The sequence below is a fragment of the Protopterus annectens genome, chromosome 3.part0, assembly GCF_019279795.1.
Source record: "Protopterus annectens isolate FY-2018-M chromosome 3.part0, PAN1.0, whole genome shotgun sequence".
NCBI lineage: Eukaryota > Metazoa > Chordata > Ceratodontiformes > Protopteridae > Protopterus > Protopterus annectens.
In genome coordinates, this window is record NC_056731.1 from 1649775430 (window position 1) to 1649799460 (window position 24031).

Below are 24031 nucleotides of genomic sequence, written 5' to 3' on the forward strand. Positions count from 1 at the left end.
TTTTGTTTTCTTTTCAATGATTCACATTGACTGTTTGCACTGCATTTAAGCTTATGCAAATTAATAAGCTGAAGTTGAAGGATAAAGAAACAGTATAGTTGAGTTGTGTAAGGTCATACCATAAATGACTGAATCATCCATGTCTAGCAGTACAGATAACACATTCATTATTATGCATTAGCTTTAATATTTTGCAATACTTCCTGTTGTTGATTTATAGGGCAATCTGGAGTGTACCTGTTTTTGTTTCTGGGCTGAATAGTGATGGAAATATATTGATATCCTTGATTAACACGTTGCTTTCTTTTTTGGTATTGGTGTGAGGTTTCATAAGGCAACCTGTATCTTGACTGTCTAACCAAAAGTTAAAACTGTATATATTGGTGAAACTTGGCTTAGCCACCAGAAAAGTATGCTGAATTATCACGAGTGAAATAAGTTCTCGATTTATTACTTTTACTTGAGTAAAGTGATAGAGAGTGCCCTTATCTTAGGTACTGCTAATGGCACCAAGAGTGAGGTTCACATACTATTTTTGACATATGTTGCAAATGTTATTTATTGTATATTTATTTATTGCTTTTGTTGACAGGGGTAGTGCAACTGGGATGTGGTAGCCTGTTTTCAGCTGAGGTCTGGAGAGAAATATTTCAGTAAACAGGCAATTTTATACAAGAGAAAAAAATGTAAAGCTTAAGGTTACAATGTTGTTGTTGTCTTTCGGCTTTTCCCGGTTAGGGGCCGCCACAGCTGAACTCCGGTCCGCTAATGATTGGCAGTAGATTTTCACGAACGCCGAGGTGCCAGCTCGACGTTCAACCTTCAACGAAGGCACGCCCATTTACGCATGTCTTTTGAACGCCCACGCAACCGCGGGGGAGGACATGCAGAGTCCACACAGAAGGCACTCCCCACACTCCAGCCGAGAATCGAATGGAAGAACCTCTTGCTGTGAGGCAACAACGCTACCGCTGCACCACCGCGAATCCGGACATAAAATAACTGAAAGGCAGCTATACTAGAAGAAATCTCAGTATTTGGTGATACATCCTCATGTAGACATACTAAGACTGATAAAAGAAGTAGATTACAGTAAGTAAGACCAACAATGATTGGTAAACAGATGAGCACAGTAATCAGGACTATTATAAGAAATGCATGTGATATAACAAAAAGAAATGGAATGTGTTACTGTGTTAGAAGAATTTAGAAAATGGAATTTATCATCAAAAATACTTAGAAAGATAGATGCAGTAAAAACAATGCACAGTAATAAAACAGACCAAGATTTGTCATACACTGTTGCCAGTAGTAAGCTAAAAATAGCACAAGCAGAAAAACTTACAAGATATGCAGATAAATATAAAGAAGTAAAAATAAGCAATTCATTAATGACCCAAAATGATTTTATAGAGAATTGGGGGAAAAAAATAAAGGAATAGAAACACCACTCAAAAAAGAAAAAAAACAGACACATTTTGTAAAAGTATTTCTGAAGACCCTTTTGACCATAAAGATGGTAAATGGATAGAAGAACTAAAAGAAATAGTAAGGAGTTGTAATGTAGAAGATATAAATTAGAATGAATGGCCAGAGAAACTGAAACAAAATTAAGAAAGGCTGCTAAATGGAAAACCACAGGCCCAGCTGCAGTACCTAATTTCTGGCTAAAAGCATCAACATTCTTAACATAAAGATTTAGCCCTGAGAAAGAATTACTCATAAAAGGTATCCTGAAGAGACACCAACCGGGCTATCAACAGGAAAAATGATACTCCTTAAGAGTGAGCTGCAAGCCAACCTAAGAAATATAGACCACTAACTTATCTGATACTGTGCAAACTATATACTGATATTTTTGCAGACAAAGTTTATAGTCATTTTAGAAAAAAAAGTCATTATGGCAGTAGAATAAAAGGGTAACAAAAGAAAGTCATATGGAAAAAAGGATCATTTCTTGCTAAATAAGCCATAAAAGAAAATTGTATAAAGGGTAAGAATTTAAGTATGGCATGGATAGAATATAAAAAAAGCATGCATGGATGAAGGAATGCTTACAGATGTTTAAGATGTACCCGCCATTGACCAATTACATTACAGTGACCATGATAAGAAAAAAGTCATGGTCAGTTGTCTGTCAGGTGCCAGGATCCTCCACATCATTCACGCACTTAAGTCTCTCAACAACAGGCAGAGTTATGACTCCGTCATAGTCCATGATCTGTGAATGACTAGAGATGTACCTCACTGGACTGTATGAAGAGAGGCATGAGTGAGCTCTCTGATTATGTGTCTCAGGCAGGTATGTCCCTAGCCTTAAGCAGCATTTTACATTTGCCTGGGATGATATCTCAAGACAAACCAAAAATGATTGACTTTCAATAGTTGGCTTAGTTTCTGGTGTCATTCAGAGGGGACCAGTATCTGTCAGCCTGGGATGACATGGTCAACAGACCTCCGTGCTTTACCAGAGATGGTCTTTATCTGTCACCCCTGGGATTTTGGTTACTGTCTAAGGCTCTTGCCACCCCCGTAGTGCCATTTTTAGGCAATGTCACAAGAACACAATTCCTGGCATAAAATTACAGTCTAAAAACAACGTCAAAGGTAAGCTGCTAAACACTAGGAGTCTAAACCAGAAACTGCACTCATTGGATGCAGTCTACACCTTGGAAGATGCTGACATTTGTGCATCACTGAGACCTGGTTTAAGGCTCCAGAGTGCACCCCAGCTGTACTAGGTTACATTTCCTTCCACACATTCAGACCATAAACTGAAGGCATGAGAACTAAAGAAGGTGGTGTTATCAATATTCATTAAAGATAAATACATCTCTAGATTGGATAAACAGCATTCTTCCCTTAAATTACTTTAGGTGCAATTGACTATATGTAAGATCCCTATTCAGGTCATTGCCAGCTGTAGGACCCCCTTCATGAATCAGGACATTCAGTCAGTCTATTTAGATCTATTTGAGTCAGTCAAGATACAACCAAGCACCCTGGCTTTGGGTGACTTTAGTTGCCCATCCTTTGACTGGGTAAATTATATGTGTTCTAACTCACTTACCTAAAGGTTCCTGGACCTCGTTAACTCCAATGCCCTGCACCAGCTGATTGACACACCCACAAGAGGCTCAAACATCCTGGATCTGGTGCTCACCAACATGAGGGACCACTGCACCACCCCTAGTGTGTAGGTATCCCTGTTGAGATCTGACCACAAGTCAGTCTCACTAGAAGTAACTATAACATAAGACCCCCCCCCTTAGCAACAACTAGGCTAAGAAACTTCCCCAAGGCCAATTACAGCTTTTTACATGACAGCATAAATAGCTTCATAACACCCCCCCATGGAACAGACACCTATGCTGAGTTATACAGCAGTTCTTTATACGAGCACCTGTACGATTCTACTGACTCTGCCATATTTGATAGAACCAAAGCAAGATCTTCAAGCAAAAACAAACCTGCCTGGTGGACAACTGCCATTAATAGGGTATACAGTAGGAGAAAGAAATTGCTGTCTAAGAGTAGGAAGGAACAGTCTCAAAACTGAAAATCCTCCATCCTCAACTGAAACAGGCAAATAAAGACTCCTAGTAAAGTCCTCCAAAGCTAACTATGAATCCATATTAGCTTCCCTCACTAAGGATCACCACAAGGTGTTCTTTAGTTACATCCGTAACCTCAAAGGTAATAACCAGATTTGCACTGGACACATAGATAATGGGTACTACATATACAGAACCCGTGGATATGGCAAACCTGCTGGCTGACAGCTTTAGTGAAAACTTCATTCCCCTGTCCCCACAACATATACCCCAAAGCATCCCTAACACCTGTCCCCTACCTAGTGTCTCTGAGGAGCAGGTCTTAAATGCTCTCTCCAAGGCAAAACACAGCCTCTATGGGACCAGACAAAATCCCGAACTGTGTTCTGCATGGGTTAAAACAGGAATTAGCATCACCATTGGGCACACTTTTCGATCACCGCCTAAGCACTGGCTTCATCCGATTAGAATGGAAAACAGCTACCATCATCCCTTTGCACAAAGAGGGTGCCATACACAGACTCCGGGAACTATAGACCCATTAGCCTAACCAACCTTATCTGCAAAGCCATGGAACAAATCATCATGGATGTTATTAACAAAAATGTAGGAAATCTCCAAATGCTTAACCCCACCCAGTTTGGCTTTGTTAAGGGGATATCACATCTGTTAAACTTGGTTGACTTCTTTGAGATGGTCACCAAAGCCCTAGACGAGGGCAGATCTGTGCATATGGCCTACCCAAACTTAGCCAAGGCCTTTGACACAGTCCCCCACTCATGTATCATTTTTAAACTCACCCAGCTGGTTATCAACCCATATATTGTCAAGTGGGTTGCAAACTGGCTCACTGATAGAACTCATATGGTCAAAATAGGGGACTCCACCTCCTCCAGCAGACCTGTAACCAGTGGTGTTCCATAGGGATTGGTTCTGAGACCCCCCCTATTGTTCTGAATCTTCTTCTCCAAAGACAGGATACACCAAACTATATAGCAACAGAAATAGCAGCACAGACTGAATATATAAAATTTATTGTGATTCTGTTGATAGCAATCTCTCATTTGATCTCTCATTTGACAACCACGTGGCTAAAGTGGTTAGAAAAACATTTTATATAGCCCACCTAATCATGAAGGGATTCACATCTACATCAGGGGAGGTCATCGTGCCTCTTTACTCATCCCTCATCAGGCCCATAATTGAGTACAATGCCCCTTTTGGGATGTACCTTACCAGACACCTGCAGCAACTGGAAAGACCCCAAAAGTACCTCACCAAGAGGATCAAAGGGCTCAAACAGATGCCATATGCTGCCCGGTTAAAGAAACTCCAGCTCTACTCAGTGGCATACCGCCTGTTCAGAGGCGATCTGTGCCTGATGTATAAAGCCATGTCCAACCCGGAATTAATGGACATGCTGCACCTCAGAAAATCCAAATCCCATCGAGCTACGCTCGAGAGACTTGAACCTCAGCACTGAAATAAATAGGACATGCTGGAGGGACAGATTCATAACCCAGAGGCTCCCTTCACTCTGGAATAAAATCCCAGTCCAGGTTAGGCAGAGTCCCTCACTGACTCTATTCAAGAGGAATCTTGATGAGTGGATGGGAGATCGTAGGTTTACCCCGGGTATCACTTCTGTGTCACTGTTAGACAGAGGCACAGTATACTAACCTCGAAAAAGGGCATAGCAAAATAAATTTAAAATGGGTGGCGAAAGCCAAACACATTCTGGCTAGGCTTATAAATGCCCTAGGGCAGATAGCCTAGTATGAACCTATGAACCTATGGTACCTCGGCCTTCGCCTTCAAATGGAATAATTCACATTCACAAAAACAAGTCTATAATCATTGTACACCTGCATTAATATCAGTTGGGGACTTGAGGCAGTAGGTAAATTATTGGGTGAAGGTCCACGAACTTCCTTTGTTATTAGCCTGTTGGAATTTTGCCTTACACATAATTACTTCGAGTTTGAAAATAATTTTTTTTTTGCAGAAGGATGGCACTGTGATGGGTGGGTGCCTGTTTTGTTCCTTCTTATGCCATTATTTTTATGGGGTATTTTGAAAATTTGTTTGTGTATTCTAATATTTTTTTTCAAAACAAGTTGGTCAAGTATAAAAGATTTATTGATGACCTCTTGTTTTTGTGTAAGGGGGACCCTAAAGAATTTGAAGAGTTTATTTCTAGCTTAAAAACTAATCCATGTGGGTTGGATTTTACTTTTAATTTACGTGGAGACAAAATTCAATATTTAGATGTGGAATTTTATGTGGGATCAGATGGAAAGATACAACATAAACCATTCCAGAAGACCACAGCGGTTAACAACTTTCTACATGCATCTAGTATGCATAGTGTCCATCTTATTGAATCATTGCCAGTTGGGGAATTTAAACGTATTGCAGGCAATATTTCAGAAAAGGACAAATTCAAAGTTGAATTTGACCGAGTACATGAGAAATTATGTGCTAGAGGGTATTGCTATGAAAGGGTAATGTCAGCTAGAGTTAAAGTAGAGAAAAAGTTGGGGTTATTGTATTATGATCAAGGTTCCTCAGGTAAGGTAAGAAAATATAGGAACATAAACAATAGAAATGGGGGAAATGATGATAATATAGTAAGTGAAGAGAAAGACGGGATATTTTTTGTAAATAGGTTTTCAGCCTTTTCCCCTATTTTAAGAAAACTGGTGATGTCATTGTGGCCTATCATTATTAGTGATGATAATTTGAAAAGTATTATTCCTAAGGAGGTGATTTTTTCTTATGGTAGGTTTCAAAATTTGAAGGAGCTAGTAAGAAATAAAAGTAGAAGGAAAAAGATGGCTAACGCAGGGGCATGTGGCAGATGCAAGGTATGTGACAAGATCAGAAATTTGGATGGTACTAAGATCAGTGGCATTTTATATAATGCCATTGATCATTTTGATTGTAATTCATTTGGGGTAATCTATGCTATTGGGTGTAATTGTCCAGTACAAAAATGGTATTTGGGACAAACCAAGCATAAGGTAAAATTAAGAATATTAGAACATCTAGGAGATATTAGAAATGTAAGGCTTGATAGTCCTGTGGCTAGTCATTTTCATAAAGAACATGGAGGTTCGGAGAGAGATTTAATTTTTAGTGTTATAGCCAAACCCTATGGGGTGGGGGGGACAAATCATAGTTTTCAAAGGAGATTATTAATTATGGAATCTAAATACATAATTAATTTCAATACTCTCTATCCTAATGGCATGAATTTGGAAATATGAATAGCAGTGGTGGAAATATTGTGCTATTTATTTTAAGTATATAAATAATTATTTAATATAATAAATATAGATAGAAGTGTTTTGTAAAACATTTTTGTAAAAATTTTGGCAAATGTGGCTTTAAATTTTGAAACAATGTTAATTGATTTCAATTAATGAATTGTTCAGGTGGTTCTTATAGACTTGTTTTTGTGAATGTGAATTATTCCATTTGAAGGCGAAGGCCGAGGTACCAGAATCACAATAAATTTTATATATTCAGTCTGTGCTGCTATTTCCGTTGCTATATAGTTTGGTGCATGCTGTTTGTGGTGGCTGTTTTCAGCTATTTTGGTGTTTTTTGGTGTCTACTTCTCTAAAGTACAGGCTAAAACTAAAGGACTGTGGCTGCCAAAGTTGGCTGATGAGTGCAAACTGGGAGCAATAATTGAAACCCCATAGCAGTGTCAGCATCCTGCAAGGAGGTCTTACGCAGACTAATAACTAGTGCCATAGTCATGGTCTTAAATTTAATACAAAAAAATGCATTATCATCCCCTTCAGCAAGGTTGATGTTCCTGCAAACTACCACATCAACAGCAATACTCTAAGCACACAGTCAGTGATGAGAGATCTGGGCACACAGTTCGACAGCAACCTTAACTGTGACCACCATGTCTCCACAGTGGTAAGAAGGGAATTTTACATTCCTCTTCTCATAAGTAAGGGCATTGCCTCCAGAAAAAAAGAGATTATAACCCCCCTGTACACTTCCCTCATCAAGCCAATAATAGAGTACAATACTTCCTTTTGTTGTGTTCCTTTCCCAACACCTGCAGCAAATGGAGAGACCATAAAGGTTCCTTACAAAAATAAATTCAGGGTTTTCAAGACCTGTCTTATGTGGACAGACTGAAATCATTGTTACTTTACTCTGTGCCATTCAGAGTGTTCACAGGCAACCTGTGCCTTGCGTATAGATCAATCTCTGACCCAGCTTTAATGGAAACACTGCAGATTCGCAAGTCAAATTGTATATGGGTCACTTGCTCAAAGGACCATAACCTGGTATTTAACATCAACAGAACTTGCTGGAGAGACAGATTTGTCTCACAGTGGTTTCCCCACCTTTGGAACAAGCTTACTATTCATGTTAAACAAAGCCCCTTGTTGGCCCTATTTAAGCCTAATTTGGAAGATTGGATGGGTACCCAGAAATTCACCCCAGGGGTTTCACCTGTTTCCCTCTTGGACAGGGGCAATAGGTGCTGATTTTAATATCTGCTTGAACTAGACAACCTTGGGAACATGGGTTGACCTTGGCTAGGCTTGTAAGGGGCCTGGGATAGTTAGCCTAGTAACCTTCTATGATCCTATAAAACAGTTGCAAACCACTTTGCAGTTGAGCCATGACAAAGGGCAAATTATTCTCTCATGGATAAATATTCAAATGGGTGTTATTCCAGGATGATTCTGTGCCACTGCTGCTGTTTAGTCTTGTGCTTATCCCATTAAGCTGTTTAACAGATTAAGTTATAGTTGCAATTTAGTTCCCCGAAACCAACCATGTTTAGATTTCTCATCTACTTTTTGTGGATGATTTAAAACTATAGTTCATCAGATGAGGTATTAAAAGCACAACTGCAAAAGGTTAAACCTTTCCTACATGTTTGAGCTTGATAAATGTGAAAAACAGCATTTAAAACAGGAAACTGTGGCACAAAGAAAATAGTGACCCAAGACAGGAATGTGATATAAAGGAATTTGAGCAGAAGGGAGTATATGAATATTTGGGAATAGATGAAGGATTGACAATAAAACATGAACAAATGACAATAAAACTTAGAAAGGAATACTTCAGAAGGTTAAAGCTAACCTTGAAAATTGCATTGACATCTAGGAATAAATTCCAAGCTATAAATCAGTTTGCTTCCCTAGTTCTAACTTAATGTTTTGGGGTGATTGATTGGCCCACAAAAAGCATTGGATTTAGTGGACATGAATACAAGAAAAACACTACATGCTTTTCAAATGATATATAAAAAACAGTGCATACCAAGATTATATATACGTCACTCTGAAGGGAAGTATGGGTCTCCTCAAAATTGATAACTTGTATAGAGCTCCAACTGTGGGACTACATACATACCTGCTGACTTCATCAGCTCCAAATATAGTTAAAGTTTTAAAACTTGAGGAGAAGAAGTCTAAGATGACACCTTTGTTTAATTTAGCTGAGGATTTTTGGTATCAAGCAGGAATGGAAATCTGACCAGAAGTAGACAAAAATCATACAGCAACTGAATGTGCCAAAAAACACGAAGGAAAGAATATACAGAAAAGGAACATATAGGAAAGAAAGAAAATAGGCAAAGACATAAATATAGTGGAAAGTACAGATATCTCCTGGAACAACCTCATGTCACAAAATCCATTGAAAAAGGTGGGTGAAATATCAAATGCCGGTTCTTTAAAAAAAACTGGAAACAGTCGCACATCTTGTAGCAGGGTGTGATATACTTATGGCAGAGGGCCTGTATACTGAAGGGCACAGTAATGTGGCAAGACTGAGGCACTAGGGATTATGCAAACACCACAAAATAGAAATAGCTAAGAAGCATTGGAAACATGAACCATAGGTTCATAGGTTGGTACTAGGCTATCGGCCCTAGGGCCTGTACAAGCCTAGCCATAACAATTCCCTGGCTATTTCTTCCCACACTATTTACTTCATTATAGAGAATGATGAAGTTCATATCACATGACATCACTCATTACCAGCAGTTCAAAAACAGCTGATGGAAAACCAGATATAGTAGTCCATGAAAGAAAGACAAAAGTATCTTGTCATCGAAACTGCTACATTCAATGATTACATTGTCTTACATGCAGAGAAACACAAAGTCATAAAATTAAAAAAATGTCAGGATTTACACGAAAAAAAACGAGAGCAATGGGAAAGAAAAATACCCAGACAGTTCCAGTAGTAGTAGGAACAATGGGTCTATTAAAAAAAAAGAACTTAGAGTCATACTTAGATATGTTGCCAATACATGTAACCCAGTATGAGTTACAGGTGAGGGCAGTTCTGGGCACATTGCTGGTGCCGAGAAGTGCACCTTTGACTAACATTAAAGACTGAAAATATACTAATTTCATAACCTCTAATCATTCCCTGACTTGGGAATGGGGTCCATTCCCATCATAGTATTAGAAACCAAAAAGGCTTGGAAAATTAAACGGGAACATAGCATCAAAATTGGGAGTGTTCCTGCTGATAGGAGTTGGGTAATGCTAACTGAGTGTCAGCAATGACCTAGCAACTTTTAACCAAGGGAAAAAAAATCTGACCTAATACTGCACTTTAGAGCATGGCAGTAATTCCGCAAACTAAAAACTGCAGAGAACATATTCTCTGCAATTAATCTAATATAGTATAATCTTATTTCTATGCAATATCCGCTGATGCTAAAACAGCATCCTGTCCAATAAGTAACAGCTGTGAACTTTTTGTGCAATAAATATCGTGTTTCCTTAGACTAGTGCCAACAGAATCCTGTGCAGTAAGTAGTAGTGTGGAATTCTGTGCAATAAATAAGTGTCTCTTTAGCTTAGTAAATGCCTGTTGATATGTAAAACAGTAAATATTATGTAGTAGGAGTATCTAAATGTAGTAATGTGAATTGTTGTATATGTTAGATGTTTGCACATAGAGCCTGGAGTAATGTAATTTTGTTTAGTTGCACTTATTGTGGAGTCTGAATGACAATAATGTTTACTTTTGATTTTTACTTTATTATGCACTGTTATGGTGAGTAACTTACACATATAGACAGTCATTGCATATGTTATTGAACCTCCATAGTACTTAAAGAGGAGAAAAAAAATGAGAAAAATGTGACACTTCTATTTAGTAAAATGTAGGTTTCTTGCACACTTTAAGAAAACCATAGGAAGTGGGTTGTTTTATGCGAACTGATAGCACTAATTAATGGTCCAAACTCACCATGTCTGTACTTTCACAACGATTTCATTAAATAGTGTGTGTTGTATTGCACCGGTTAATCTCAGACATGTGGAGTAAGCATGTACAGTAAATTCTCAGTTAACCGGCATCCGTGGGGATTGGTAGAAGCCAAATAACTGTAGTTTCTGGTTGCTTGAGAGTTACTATTAAAAATAGGCCTGACTAATACTGTACCGTATACTATTTGTTTGGTTTGACTAGTTCTCAAGATGGGGAGAGAGGGAATTTATTCTCTCTTCCTTTTTAAAACTCTAAAAACATAAGGCATGTTTCTGCGGGGGGGGGGGTTAAAGAAAGTGCAACACATGAAAATTATACTGTATTTCTTCGATATTTTGTTGCCGGTTGCTTGAGTTTCGGTTAACTGACAGTTTACTGTATTGTCAGGTATTGTAATGTTTTGCTGCCTAAAAACATTTTATCAGATTCCTGCAGTATATACATACAGCTGTACTTTTTGTATGAATCTAGGAAAGGAAATTATAGAAGAAGGAAAACAGAAATGGGGAGGTCCATCGTATTTCATATCTATTAATAGTTAAACTGTCATTAATGAAAATAGATACATAATTTTGTTTTTGCCTGATATAACTGTAGATTGCTGCTTGTTAGCATACCAGCCCCCAACCATGTTCAGAAAATATAATTTTCAAATTAGATTTTTTGTTTTCATTCTTCATGTTACTCACTTAGCTTCAAACTAGACATTAATATCCTAAACATGGCTTTTCTTTTAATACGTATGCTGCTGTTTGTGTTTTCGTTTTAAGTTTTGGTTACTTTTCGTTTTCTGTTTTTGACTTTTATTTTGATTGCATTTCCAAAGATGGTACAGTGGTCCAAGTTCATGGGCAGATCATGTAGTCAATGGCTCGATGGAGAGCAGCAGGTAAGAAAACTGGTTACTGCTGTCCTTTTTTAAGGTCTTACTGGTACAGATTCTAGGGCTTGCATTTGTAATTTTCAAATGAATTTGTTGTGCCATATCTGTTTCTAATGGGGATAACAATATGTTTGCTAATTCATTTTAGATAGAAAGCATATGAAAAAGGAGCAAGAGACTCAGTGTTACTATAGTGTTATTCTGAGATCCATTTTGCTTTTTATACCTTTACAATAGGAAGTAGAAATGTGTCATTCAAAATCACAAAATAGTAAAAGTAATTTTCAAAATGCAAAGTAACATCTGCAGATGCAGAGATGATGTATCTTCTCTTGGACCAGCTCAGGTGTTATGAAATAAAACTTTTGTATTTTCTTACTGTGGGAGATGATTTTTTTTCTTTAGTTTGTATATTACAAGATGTTACTAGTTCTACTTTCAGGGCTTTTTAAATACAAACAGTTAAAAGTATTTCTTTTATGACATCTTTATTGGTTCTGTAGTATTTTTAATTTATACTCTGTATTTTTTGTATATATGGTTTGTTTTAGTTTTTGGTGTAAAGTTTATCTTAGTTGTCCAGACGTATTCAAATTAATACAGAGCCTAAGTTAGAAAAAAAAGGTGCTTATATGGATATAGGGATAACCCCCCCATACACACCAATGTTTTAATTTTCATTCTTAGAGGCAGTGTCAGGGTGATTGTCGGAAATGTATCGCTGACCTTCCATTTGTAAGCACAGAATATGACACTACAAATTTACAATAAATACAATCCCTTGCATTTTATATAGCTGTTGATTTGGCAGTAGTGGTCTTCAAATTAATTATGACAAGCCAAAATATGTCTTTCGGCTTTTCCCAGTTAGGGGTCGCCACATTGGATCACCAGTCCACAGATTGATTGGCAGTGGTGTTTTTACAGTGTCGAGTTGCCAGCCTGGTGCCCAGCCTTCACAGAAGGCACACACCTACATATACGTACCTACCTGCATGTCTTTAAAACTCACTCGACCTCAGGGAGGACATGCAGACTCCACACAGAAGGTGCTCCAGCCAAGAATTGAACCGGATAACCTCTTGCTGTGAGTCAACAATGCTTACCGCTGCACCACCGCAGCGAGAGACAAGCCAGAATATGAAGTATCATAAAAAAAACCCTTATATAAATGTAGAGGAGCGGGATGGATATGTGATCATCATCACTGCATTTTCTTGACTCAGTAAATGCTGAACTAGTAGAAAATAAAATTTTATGACAGACCAGTAGTTGCATAATGGTTTTGTTAATAATTAATTCAAACCGCTGATGTTATAGCTTACAGTAACTATAAAACTATCTCTTGGTTCACCTTATTTGGTACATAACAAAGGCATTTGGAAAATAGAGTAGCCTTTTATGGTTAGGCTGCAACTTGCTTAATTCCTTTTCTTCTGAGACCACATCAAGAACTGAAAGCAGCAGGTATCATTTGTTGACCCAATAATGTCAAGTGCTACTTATTTTCAGTGGTATGAATAAAAGCAAAACATCTGACTGTGTACATATTTTGCAGTGTAAAGGATTTTAATCATTGTATGTAAAAAAACATTTAGCAGTTGGAAAATTGGCTTTGTATAGCATTAGTAAAATGCTGCACTTTTTCTAAGAAAAAAACAGCCTTTTGCTTAGGCTGAATCATCACATTCATGTCAAGATTTTCTGTGTTGTTGTTCCTTTGGACATATCTGAATGTTATTCCTGGTCAGTAAAGTACTCAGGAGGTTATTACATGGCAATCAGATGAAGAAATGGTACAGTAACAATATCCATGTTTTCAAAGGTTATAAACATCTTAAAAATAGCTGTTTGTTATATCAGTTTTGGACTTTATATTTTTGCAGTCACATGCAGAACTTTGTGGTTATTAAAGTTATGGATATTTAAAAAAATTTAGCAATGCAGCGCAGTGATTGAATAAAATGTAATAAAATAAATTGAAGTCATATGTAATTATGGAAATATGAAAGTATTCGGCAGCAGTGCTAGTGGAGCAGCAGATGACATACTCACCTTTGGTGCAGAAGGCTGTGAGTTCTATTCTCACACTAAGTGGTAGATTGCTGACACTGCAGTGGACCATAAGGGGTTGTACTGCATTCCAGTGTATCTTATCCTTCAGATAGATTAGATCTTAAACCGTGGTCCTATCTGCTTGAGTTGGTGGTTGCTCAGGTGGATGTAAAAGATCCCACCACACTTCTTGAAAAGAGTAGGGATCCTTTATTTATATATAAAAAGAACTCTTATTTATAACATATTTACAAATATATACATATACAAATCTGTTTAGATATGTTCATAATTTCCTTTACAGTTGTACTAAATTCTCAGCCGTATTAGGCCACCACTCCTTTTTCCATAACCACCATCTGATTGTAGTTAATACTGTTGCTAAAATCCATTTACCTTTAAATACAATTTAATTTATTCTTTCATTCCACATAACCCATATAACATAAAATAACTTTATCTAGTGTAACATATTCTTTACTTCTGTTCTTGTAATGTCCATATTTAATCACCTATTTTATCCACTTACTTTATATCTTTAAAAAAGTCTTCTTTACATAGTTTTCCCCATAACTGTTTTACTCTTTTACATTCCAAAAACACATTTTCCATAGTTTGTTTTTGACAATGTAAATGTATTCTATCACTTTTCTTGTTAAATGGCATATTTCCTTTTACTAACAATTTATGTGTTGCCAATCTCCACAACAAGTGTTTGTATTCTACTTTCTGATTACACCATTTGCTTCTTATGTTATAGCTTTAATTTTTTTATCTGTTAGATTTTCCCAAATTTTAACATAGTAATGGTTTATCATTACATTCTTATAGCATAATTTTCTGTCTTTTCTATATCATCAATTTTTATTTTCCACAAAAATATTTTTTCTTGATAACATTTTATTTCTTTATCTATACGCTCTTTTTCTATTTCACTCTCTTGTTAGCATACCCCAAAATTAATCATACTTGTATTTATACAGTTTTACTACTCATCTCTCATGTTTTTCCTTTATCCATTTTAACACTTTGTACAATTTTAGTGAAGCAGCATATATCACTGGGTTAATTAACCCTAAACCTCTTTCCTCTTTTTACTTGTTTTAATCTTGAACCCCATATACATTTTCATATACTGTTGGCAACATAAATACATTTGCTGAGTATGCTGTTTTTCTCATCAGTAGTGAATTTATCAAGTAAGCCTTATTGAGTGATAATTTATATGTTCTCCAGAAGAGAAGGGTTTGTTTTATTTCTCATATTGTTTTCCCCATTGAATTCTACTTGCATCTTTATTTCCAAATGTTATACATAGTAGAGAAATATAATTCATTGTAAAATATATACTACTATACTACTCAGACAAGCTTCTCGTGGTCCTGCAGAGTGGTCCTAGCTACAGAGAACTCAGAAAAGCGACTACTTTCTGGATTTAAGTATCTTTGCTGTTTTTTTACTTGAAATACGTTCTCTAGCTTACCCTAAACAAGTTTAAACTGTTTTCTTTAGCTGTTTGCTGCATTATTTAATATCTGCACTTAAAGTTACATTTTAGTCGAAATTGATCGAAAGTTTGTTTGTTTGTTTGTTTAATTTAATTGTTGAGGCTGCCCACTAAAGTGTGCTAGCCTGTGTAACTGATTTATTACTGTTTCTGCATTTTCTGTGTGTTTTCTATCTAAAAACAAAAAAAACAAAAAAATAATCCTTGTTTTCCTGCCTCTCCTCGACTAGTTTAGACCAGTTTACAGGCTTTGCTGTATTCTGGGCTGTGGTGTAGTTCCTGTGTTGTCCATTACCTTACTTGGATAGAAGGAAGTTTCTTTGCTCACCAGTGGGAGTGGGGAGCCTTGAGCAGCCTACCTGTCCCTGTAGGAAGTGACCTCAGCACAAGAGCTGTAGTAATTGGTTGTTTTGGACCATTTCTAGCTCTTTTGAAGTTCCCTGTTTAAAATCCGCCTCTGGGCGTTTTTTCTGGCTATACTACTCAGACAAGCTCCTCGTGGTCCTGCAGAGTGGTCCTAGCTACAGAGAACTCAGAAAAGCGACTACTTTCTGGATTTAAGTATCTTTGCTGTTTTTTTTACTTGAAATACCTTCTCTAGCTTACCCTAAACAAGCTTAAACTGTTTTTTTAGCTGTTTGCTGCATTATTTAATATCTGCACTTAGTTGAAATTGATCGAAAGTTTGTTTGTTTGTTTAATTTAACTGTTGAGGCTGCCCACTAAAGTGTGCTAGCCTGTGTAACTGATTTATTACTGTTTCTGCATTTTCTGTGTGTTTTCTATCTAAAACAAAAAAAAACAAAAAAAAATCCTTGTTTTCCCACCTCTCCTCGACTAGTTTAGACCAGTTTACAGGCTTTGCTGTATTCTGGGCTGTGGTGTAGTTCCTGTGTTGTCCATTACCTTACTTGGATAGAAGGAAGTTTCTTTGCTCACCAGTGGGAGTGGGGAGCCTTGAGCAGCCTACCTGTCCCTGTAGGAAGTGACCTCAGCACAAGAGCTGTAGTAATTGGTTGTTTTGGACCATTTCTAGCTCTTTTGAAGTTCCCTGTTTAAAATCCACGTTTGCACGGCTTTGCGTGTTGTGCGCATAACGCAGCGCCGGTTAAACAAGGTTAAACTTCTTCTGGCTCTGCCAAGTCTGCTCTTCAAATTTTCCCTTAAGGAAGCTCTACTCTTAGTATAATCAGACTACTCGCTATATTATAAGCCTAGCACTTGTTCTCAAAACTTCTCTACTAAGTAAGCACTCTCATACCAAGTAAGCACTACATCCACCTACCACCCCTGTGAATATCCACTTCCCTTAAAGGCACAGCACTCCCTTATACTGTTCTAGCATGTCGAGTGGTAGATTACTGGCGTCCTCTCCAGTTCAGCTGGCTAATCTGGGTATCTTGAGACAATGCTACAATTGTCTCATGTACACAGACAACCCTCTCCTCCTCCCAACAAACACAAATACATGTGAGAGATGCAACTATATAGCCAAACTGGAGACTGAACTCTCTCAACTCAGGTCTGGCATGACCAGACGGGAGGAGATGGTAACCACACACACAACAAACCCAGTCCCACATAGACCTACCACAATTGCAAACCAAACACATAAAAACACAAAGACATACTTGGAGGCGCTAATAAAAAACTTACCAAAACAACAGAGGCTCCCAAAGCAGACATCCAAATATCCACCACTTCAAAACAAAACACATGCAACACATACTTCAATAAATCAGTGTGTCAATCAATCACAGCCCTTAAGGCCAAACACCATGCCTGATACACTAGTAATAGGTGACTCTATAGTCAGACACACTGATGTCCTGCTTACCAGGCTGAACAAGGAGAGGGTGACTGTGAGCTGCTTATCGGGAGCTAGGATCCGCCACATAACACACACACACACTCAGGTCACTCCAAAGCAAGTACAAATATAACTCCGTCATTGTCCATGCTGGCGTGAATGACCTGAGATGTATCTCCCTGGACTACATGAAAAGAGACATAGAGGAGCTCTCTGATTATGTAGCCCAGGCTGGTATGACCCTGACCCTGAGCGGTATCTTGCCCTCACCAAGAATGATGCCACAATACAAAGACAAGATGATCAGCTTTAATAATTGGCTCAAGTACTGGTGTCATTCTAAGGGGATCCAGTGTCTGTCTGCTTGGGATGACATGTTGGACAAGCCACTCTGCTTCGCAAGGGACGGCTTGCACCTGTCACCACTGGGCTTCCGGATATTGGCTAAGGCTCTTGCCACCCCCGTAGTGCCTTTTTTAGGCAAGGCTCAAAATACAAACCCACCTCCTTAGAAAACAAAAATGGAAAAAAACTAAGGGTAATCCTGCTCAACGCCAGAAGTCTAAATCTCAAGATGCAGGCACTCGATGCACTCTTCAGTATGGAGAACATCGACGTCTGTGCAGTAACTGAAACCTGGTTCAAGGCTCCTGAGAGCACCCCAGTGCTACCAGGCTATACCTCGTATCATGCTTTTCGGCCCCAAAACCTGGGCCGAACCACAAAGGGAGGGGGAGTGTCCATATTCATAAAGGACACCCACACCTCCAGGTTAGTAGCAACACATGAAGCATCGGAGACCATACAGGTGCAACTAACCATAGGCAAAACTGCTATACAACTGGTAGCATGTTACAGACCACCCTCCCAATCTCAGGAACCCCACTCAGCCTTCCTGAAGACATTAGAGGATATGAATGTATCACAAAATACCATCATACTGGGAGACTTCAACTACCCTAACATAGATTGGTACATTATTCTAGCCTTAACACCCTAGCCCAAAGGTTCCTGGAATTCATAAATTCAAATGCACTGGAACAACTAGTCACCTCTCCCACTAGGGGAGATAATATACTAGACCTGATCATCACAAACATGGGGACAAAATGCTCCACACCGGAGGTATACCCCTCACTAGTGAGATCTGACCACAGACTAATCACCCTGGATGTACATATCCCACCTCCACCGCCAGCACAGAAGACCACAGTGAAAAACTTCTCAAAAGCAGACTTCACTCTTCTTAAGACTGAGATGGTATCCTTTAAGCCCACTGGGCCAGTGGACACCACATCCCACAATGCTGAATCCTTCACAAATGCTTTCTATGGACATCTCCAAGAATGCATGGATCATGCAATCCCAAATAAATCCAAGTCCCTCTCCACCAAAGGCAAGCGTCCTGTCTGGAGGACCTCAGCCATAACAAGTTGTATAACAAAAGAAGGAAGCTACTGCACGACAGAGCAAAATCCCATAATGGGAAGACATCTCTGATAAACACTAGCAGAAAACTACATTCTCTCATAAAAACATCCAAGGCCAACTTTGAGAGAAAAATCGCTAAGGACACTAAAGATAACCACAAAGCCTTCTTCTGCTATGTTAGAAATCTGGGCGGAAACCCTCAGATATGCTCAGAGTTAGTTCACAACAACAAAAAATACACTGAACCCACAGATATTGCCAACATTCTGGCTGGCAGGTTCAGTGCAAATTTCTCCCCTCCCTCACCCCCAAAAGAAGAAATACTTATCCCAGCTGAATGTAATCTCCCTGTCATCTCAGATGTCCAGGTGAGAGCTGCCCTCAGCAAAGCTAAAAACACAGCATCAATGGGACCTGACGGTATCCCGGGTTGCGTGCTACGTGAGCTCCAAGAGGAGCTAAACCCGCACATAAAAATGCTATTTAACCTTAGCCTTACTACAGGATATGTACCTGAACACTGGCGTACAGCAACAGTGGTCCCACTCCACAAAGGGGGTACCTCTACAGACCCTGGGAACTACCGCCCCATAAGCTTAACCAGCCTGGTCTGGAAAGCTATGGAAAGAATCATTATGGAACTCATAAACAGAGACATTGGGGACCTACAGACACTTGATCCCACCCAGTTCGGCTTTGTAAAGGGCAGATCCTGCCTTTTGAACCTGGTTGACTTTTTCAAACAGTCACTAGAGCCATTGATGAGGGCAAAGCAGTCCATACAGCCTACCTGGACTTGGCTAAGGCCTTCGACACAATACCCCACTCAGGCATCATAGATAAGCTCAACAGCTTAAATGTAAACCCTTATGTCACTAGATGGGTTGCAAACTGGCTAAAGGACAGAACCCATAAAGTTAAAATCGCTGGAGCAATGTCAGACTCAAAGCCAGTCACAAGTGGTGTCCCACAGGGATCTGTCCTGGGACCCCTCTTGTTCGGCATTTATTTCTCAGATGTTAAAACAAACATGGGAGAGTTGTGGCTGACAAAGTTCGCAGATGACTGCAAACTAGGCGCCATAGTCGATACACCACTGGACACATACATCCTACAAAAAGGCCTCACAGAAATGGACAACTGGTGCCGGAGTCATGGCCTTAAACTAAATGCCAAAAAATGTATAGTCATCCCCTTTGGGAAAAACAAAGTACCCACAAAGTATCACATAGACAGCAACCCACTGAGTACGGAAAAAGTAATCCGAGACCTAGGGACCCAAGTCGACAGCAACCTCTCATTTGACACCCACGTTGCCAAAGTGGTTAGAAAGACATTCTACCTTGCACACCTTATCATGAAGGGATTCACATCCAGATCCAAGGATGTCATTGTACCCCTATACTCCTCCCTCATCAGACCCGTGATTGAGTACAATGCCCCATTTGGTATATATCTCACCCGGCATTTGCAACAGCTGGAGAGACCACAAAAATACCTCACCAAGAGGATCAAGGGGTCTCCAACATATGTCTTATTCTGCCAGACTAAATAAACTCCAGCTCTATTCAGTAGCATACCGCCTGCTCAGAGGTGATCTGTGCCTGACGTACAAGGCCATGTCCAATCAGGAACTGATGGACATGCTCCACCTCAAAAAATCCAAATCCATCAGAATCACGAGAGCTAAAGACTTAAACCTCGGCACAAGTATGAATAGGACATGCTGGAGGGATAGATTCATAACCCAGAGGCTTCCCATGCTCTGGAACAGAATCCCAGTTCATGTTAGGCAGAGCCCCTCACTAACTCTCTTCAAGAGAAATCTTGATGAGTGGATGGGAGATCGTAAGTTTACCCCAGGGGTCACATCTGTGTCACTACTAGACAGGGGCACAGTAAACTAATTCTATTATATAAGGGGACCTTCACTGTGTCACTACTAGACAGAGGCACAGTATTCTAAATCTATTCTGTGCATTTTTGTACCATTTCATGGGGTGGCGAAAGCCACATCACTATGGCTAGGCTTACAAATGCCCCAGGGCAGATAGCCTAGTACTAAACTATGAAACTATATATACCCCCTATCCTTTCTGCATCACATAAAACTTAACTTTAGTTTTCATTTAAAACCATCCCTATTACCTACATACTTATTTGTGTAAATTATTTCTTCTTTCATCCATATTTTTTTTGTAAGTATTATAATGTCATCTGCATACATTAACAGAACTGGAATTCTTAACCCTTCAGGTGTTATATACCCCACCTCCTTCATTTTGTGATTCCTTTCACGTACTATCACATTTTCATAACTAATGCAAATCGTATACAACTCAATGGACATCCCTGTATTGCATTGCTTTTCATATAGGTTCATAGGTAGGTACTAGGCTATCTGCCTGAAGGCATTTATAAGCCTAGCTGGAATGTGTTGGCTTTCGCCGCCCCGTTAGATTAGTTCCCCATACCTCTGTCCAGCAGAGCCATTGAAGTGATCCCTGGGGTAAACTATCTGTTTCCCATCCACTCGTCAAGGTTTCTCTTGAAGAGGGTTAGCGAGGAGCACTGCCTAATGTAGATTGGAATCTTGTTCCAGAGCATGGGAAGTCTCTGGGACAGGAATCTATCCCTCCAGCATGTCCTATTTATTGTTGTGGTGAGGTTTAGATCCCTGGAGCATGTGGCTCGAGGGGATATGGTTTTCTTTAGGTGGAGCATGTCCATCAATTCTGGGTTGGACATGGCCTTGTATGTCAGGCAGAGATCACCTCTGAGTAGGCAGTATGCAACCGAGTACAGCTGGAGTTTCTTCAGTCGAGCTGCATAGGGCATCTGCTTGAGACCAGTGAACCTCTTGGTGAAGAACTTCTGTGGTCTTTCCAGTTGTTGCAGGTGTCTTGTAAGGTACATCCCAAATGGGGCATTGTACTCTATGATGGGTCTGATGAGTGATACGTAGAGGGGCCCAATGACCTCTTTCGATCTGGATGCAAACCCTTTTGTGATTAGGTGGGCCACATAGAAGGATTTTCTAACCACTTTGGCAATGTGATTATCAAAGGAGAGGTTACTATGTACTTGGGTCCCCAGATCCCTTATTACGTCGTCTGTATTTAGGGGGCTACCACCTATGTGGTAGTTTGTGGGTACTTTGTTTTTTCCAAAGGGGACGACTATGCACTTTTTGGCATTTAGCTTGAGACCATGGTTTTGACACCAGGTATCTGTCTCAGTGAGACCCTTTTGGAGGATGTCTGTGTCAGCCGGAGAGTCAATTATAGCCCCTATTTTGCAGTCGTCTGCGAACTTGTTGAGCCATAGTCCTCCTGTGCTTGCCTGTACCTCTGAGAAGTATATGCCGAACAGGAAGGGTCCTAGGACTGAGCCCTGGGGAACGCCACTTGTAACAAGTTTAGAGTCGGACCTAGCTCCTGCAACTCTTACCATGTGGGTTCTGTCCGTCAGCCAGTTGGCAACCCATCTCATGACGTAGGGGTTTATGTTCAGGCTGGTGAGCTTGTCTATATTACCTGAGTGTGGAATAGTGTCGAAGGCCTTTGCGAGGTCTGGGTAGGCTGTGTGGACCACGTTTCCCTCGTCTATAGCCTTGGTAACTGTCTCAAAGAAGTCCACCAGGTTTAGGAGTCATGATCTGCCTTTAACAAAGCCGAACTGGGTTGGGTCCAGTGTTTGGAGGTTTCCAATGTCTGTGTTAATGAGATCCATGATGATGCGCTCCATAGCTTTGCAGACCAAGCTAGTCAGGCTTATAGGGCAATAGTTCCCAGGGTCTGTTGTGGCTCCACCTTTGTGGAGCGGAATAACCGTTGCTGTGCACCACTCTGTGGGCACATTGCCTGTGGAGAGGCTGAGTTTAAACAGTGTGTTTAGGTGAGTGGTTAGTTCATCTTTGAGCTCGTGTAGGACGCAGCCTGGGACATCGTCTGGTCCCATTGATGCTGTGTTTTTGTCTTTGGAAAGGGCTGTTTTAAACTGAGTGTCTGTGAGTTCAGGGGCACTACATTCTTCTGGTATAGTTATGGGCCCTTTTGGGGGTGAGAGTGGGGTGAAATTTACACAGAACCTGTCTGCCAGGATGTTGGCTATATCAGACGGTTCAGTGTATTTTGTGCCATTCTGCACTAACTCCGAGCAGATCTGAGAATTGCCACTTAGATTCTTGACACAGCTAAAGAATGCCTTGTGGTTATCTTTGGAGTCCATGGCAATTTTTCTTTCGAAACTAGCCTTGGATGATTTTATGAGGGAATGTAGTTTCTTGCTGATACTGATCAGGGATGTCGTCCCTTCTTGGGATTTTACTCTTTTTTTGTACTAGTTTCCTCCTTATGTTGTATTGCTTGTTTATGGCAGGGGTCCACCAGACTGGTTTCCTTTTCTTGGAGGAGTGAGTCTTGGTTTTGTTTGGGATAGCACGATCCATGCATTTTTGTAGGTGCCCATAGAGTGCATTAGTAAATGATTTTGCAGCTTGGACAGCATTATCCTTTAGCATGGATATGTACCCCTTGGCTTAACCAGCCATTTAGAAGTATTTTTGTTGAATTATTACTATGGTCTGACATACACAATTTCTTAACTTTCTCACTTATATTGTATTCTTTCATTATTAGCCATAAGATTTCATGTCCAATTGCATCAAAAATCATATTAAGGTCTCTTATCATAATTTTTGCTTCTTTTCTATTCTTAATATCATCTACTATTTCTGTAACTATCAATAATTCTTGACAACCCTTCCCTTTTATATTTTTTACAATACTTTCAATAATATTTTCCATTTTAGTTTCATATCTCTTCTGTTTTATTTTCATAAAGATCTCATAATCATTATTATTCAATACTATGTCACCATTTTTCATTCTCATCTATCTTCCTTCTTCCATATGAATTTAAGTATTTTACTACATAATTATTTATGCATAAAACTTTAATTTAACCATCCATTTAGAATCTTTAAAAAATATTTTTTTTGCCAGTCCCTTAAAGTTTTGTACGTTTCATAAATGCTCCATCTGGTCCTGCAGCCAAATCTGTATTTACTTGTTCTAATACTTCATCTAACTTATTTAAAAGACATCTCTTTTTCCAACTCGTTATTCTCTTTTTCTGTTAACTTTTTTAATTTCCATGTTTATTCTCTACCATCATTTTTTTCTTTAAACATTTCTTGTACATATTGTGCTACACTGTACATAATCTTTTACTGAGTTTTCTATTTCTCCTTTTACATTTTTTATGTCTCTTGTTACACCACCATGTCCCTTTAATAATCTCCTTAAGTAACTTGATACTATTTCTCCTTTTCCTTGTCAAAATATCTTTGGTTATATAACAGTTACTGTATTTTTCCTTTATTTTTTCATATAATTCTTTTTCTTTGTCAAAGTACTTTCAATCATTATGATTCAATTCTTCCAATGCATCATTATATGTTCTTTTATATTTTTCTTTTTCTACTGTTTTCACATTATATTGCTGCTGTAAAA

The 24031-nt window shown here is 39.1% G+C and overlaps 1 protein-coding gene across 3 annotated transcripts in view; it reads left to right on the plus strand.

The window, feature by feature from the left end:
* Positions 1 to 24031, plus strand: part of RIMS2 (regulating synaptic membrane exocytosis 2) — a 6281053-nt gene that overhangs the window by 4205352 nt on the left and 2051670 nt on the right. For 2 of the 3 annotated variants that reach the window (XM_044065683.1, XM_044065684.1), the window contains one exon: positions 11656 to 11718. The exons of the other annotated variant lie outside the window; for it this stretch is intronic. In XM_044065683.1, the coding sequence (XP_043921618.1) occupies positions 11656 to 11718 (63 nt within the window). The remainder of the gene's footprint in view (positions 1 to 11655; positions 11719 to 24031) is intronic. 3 annotated transcript variants of the gene reach the window in all.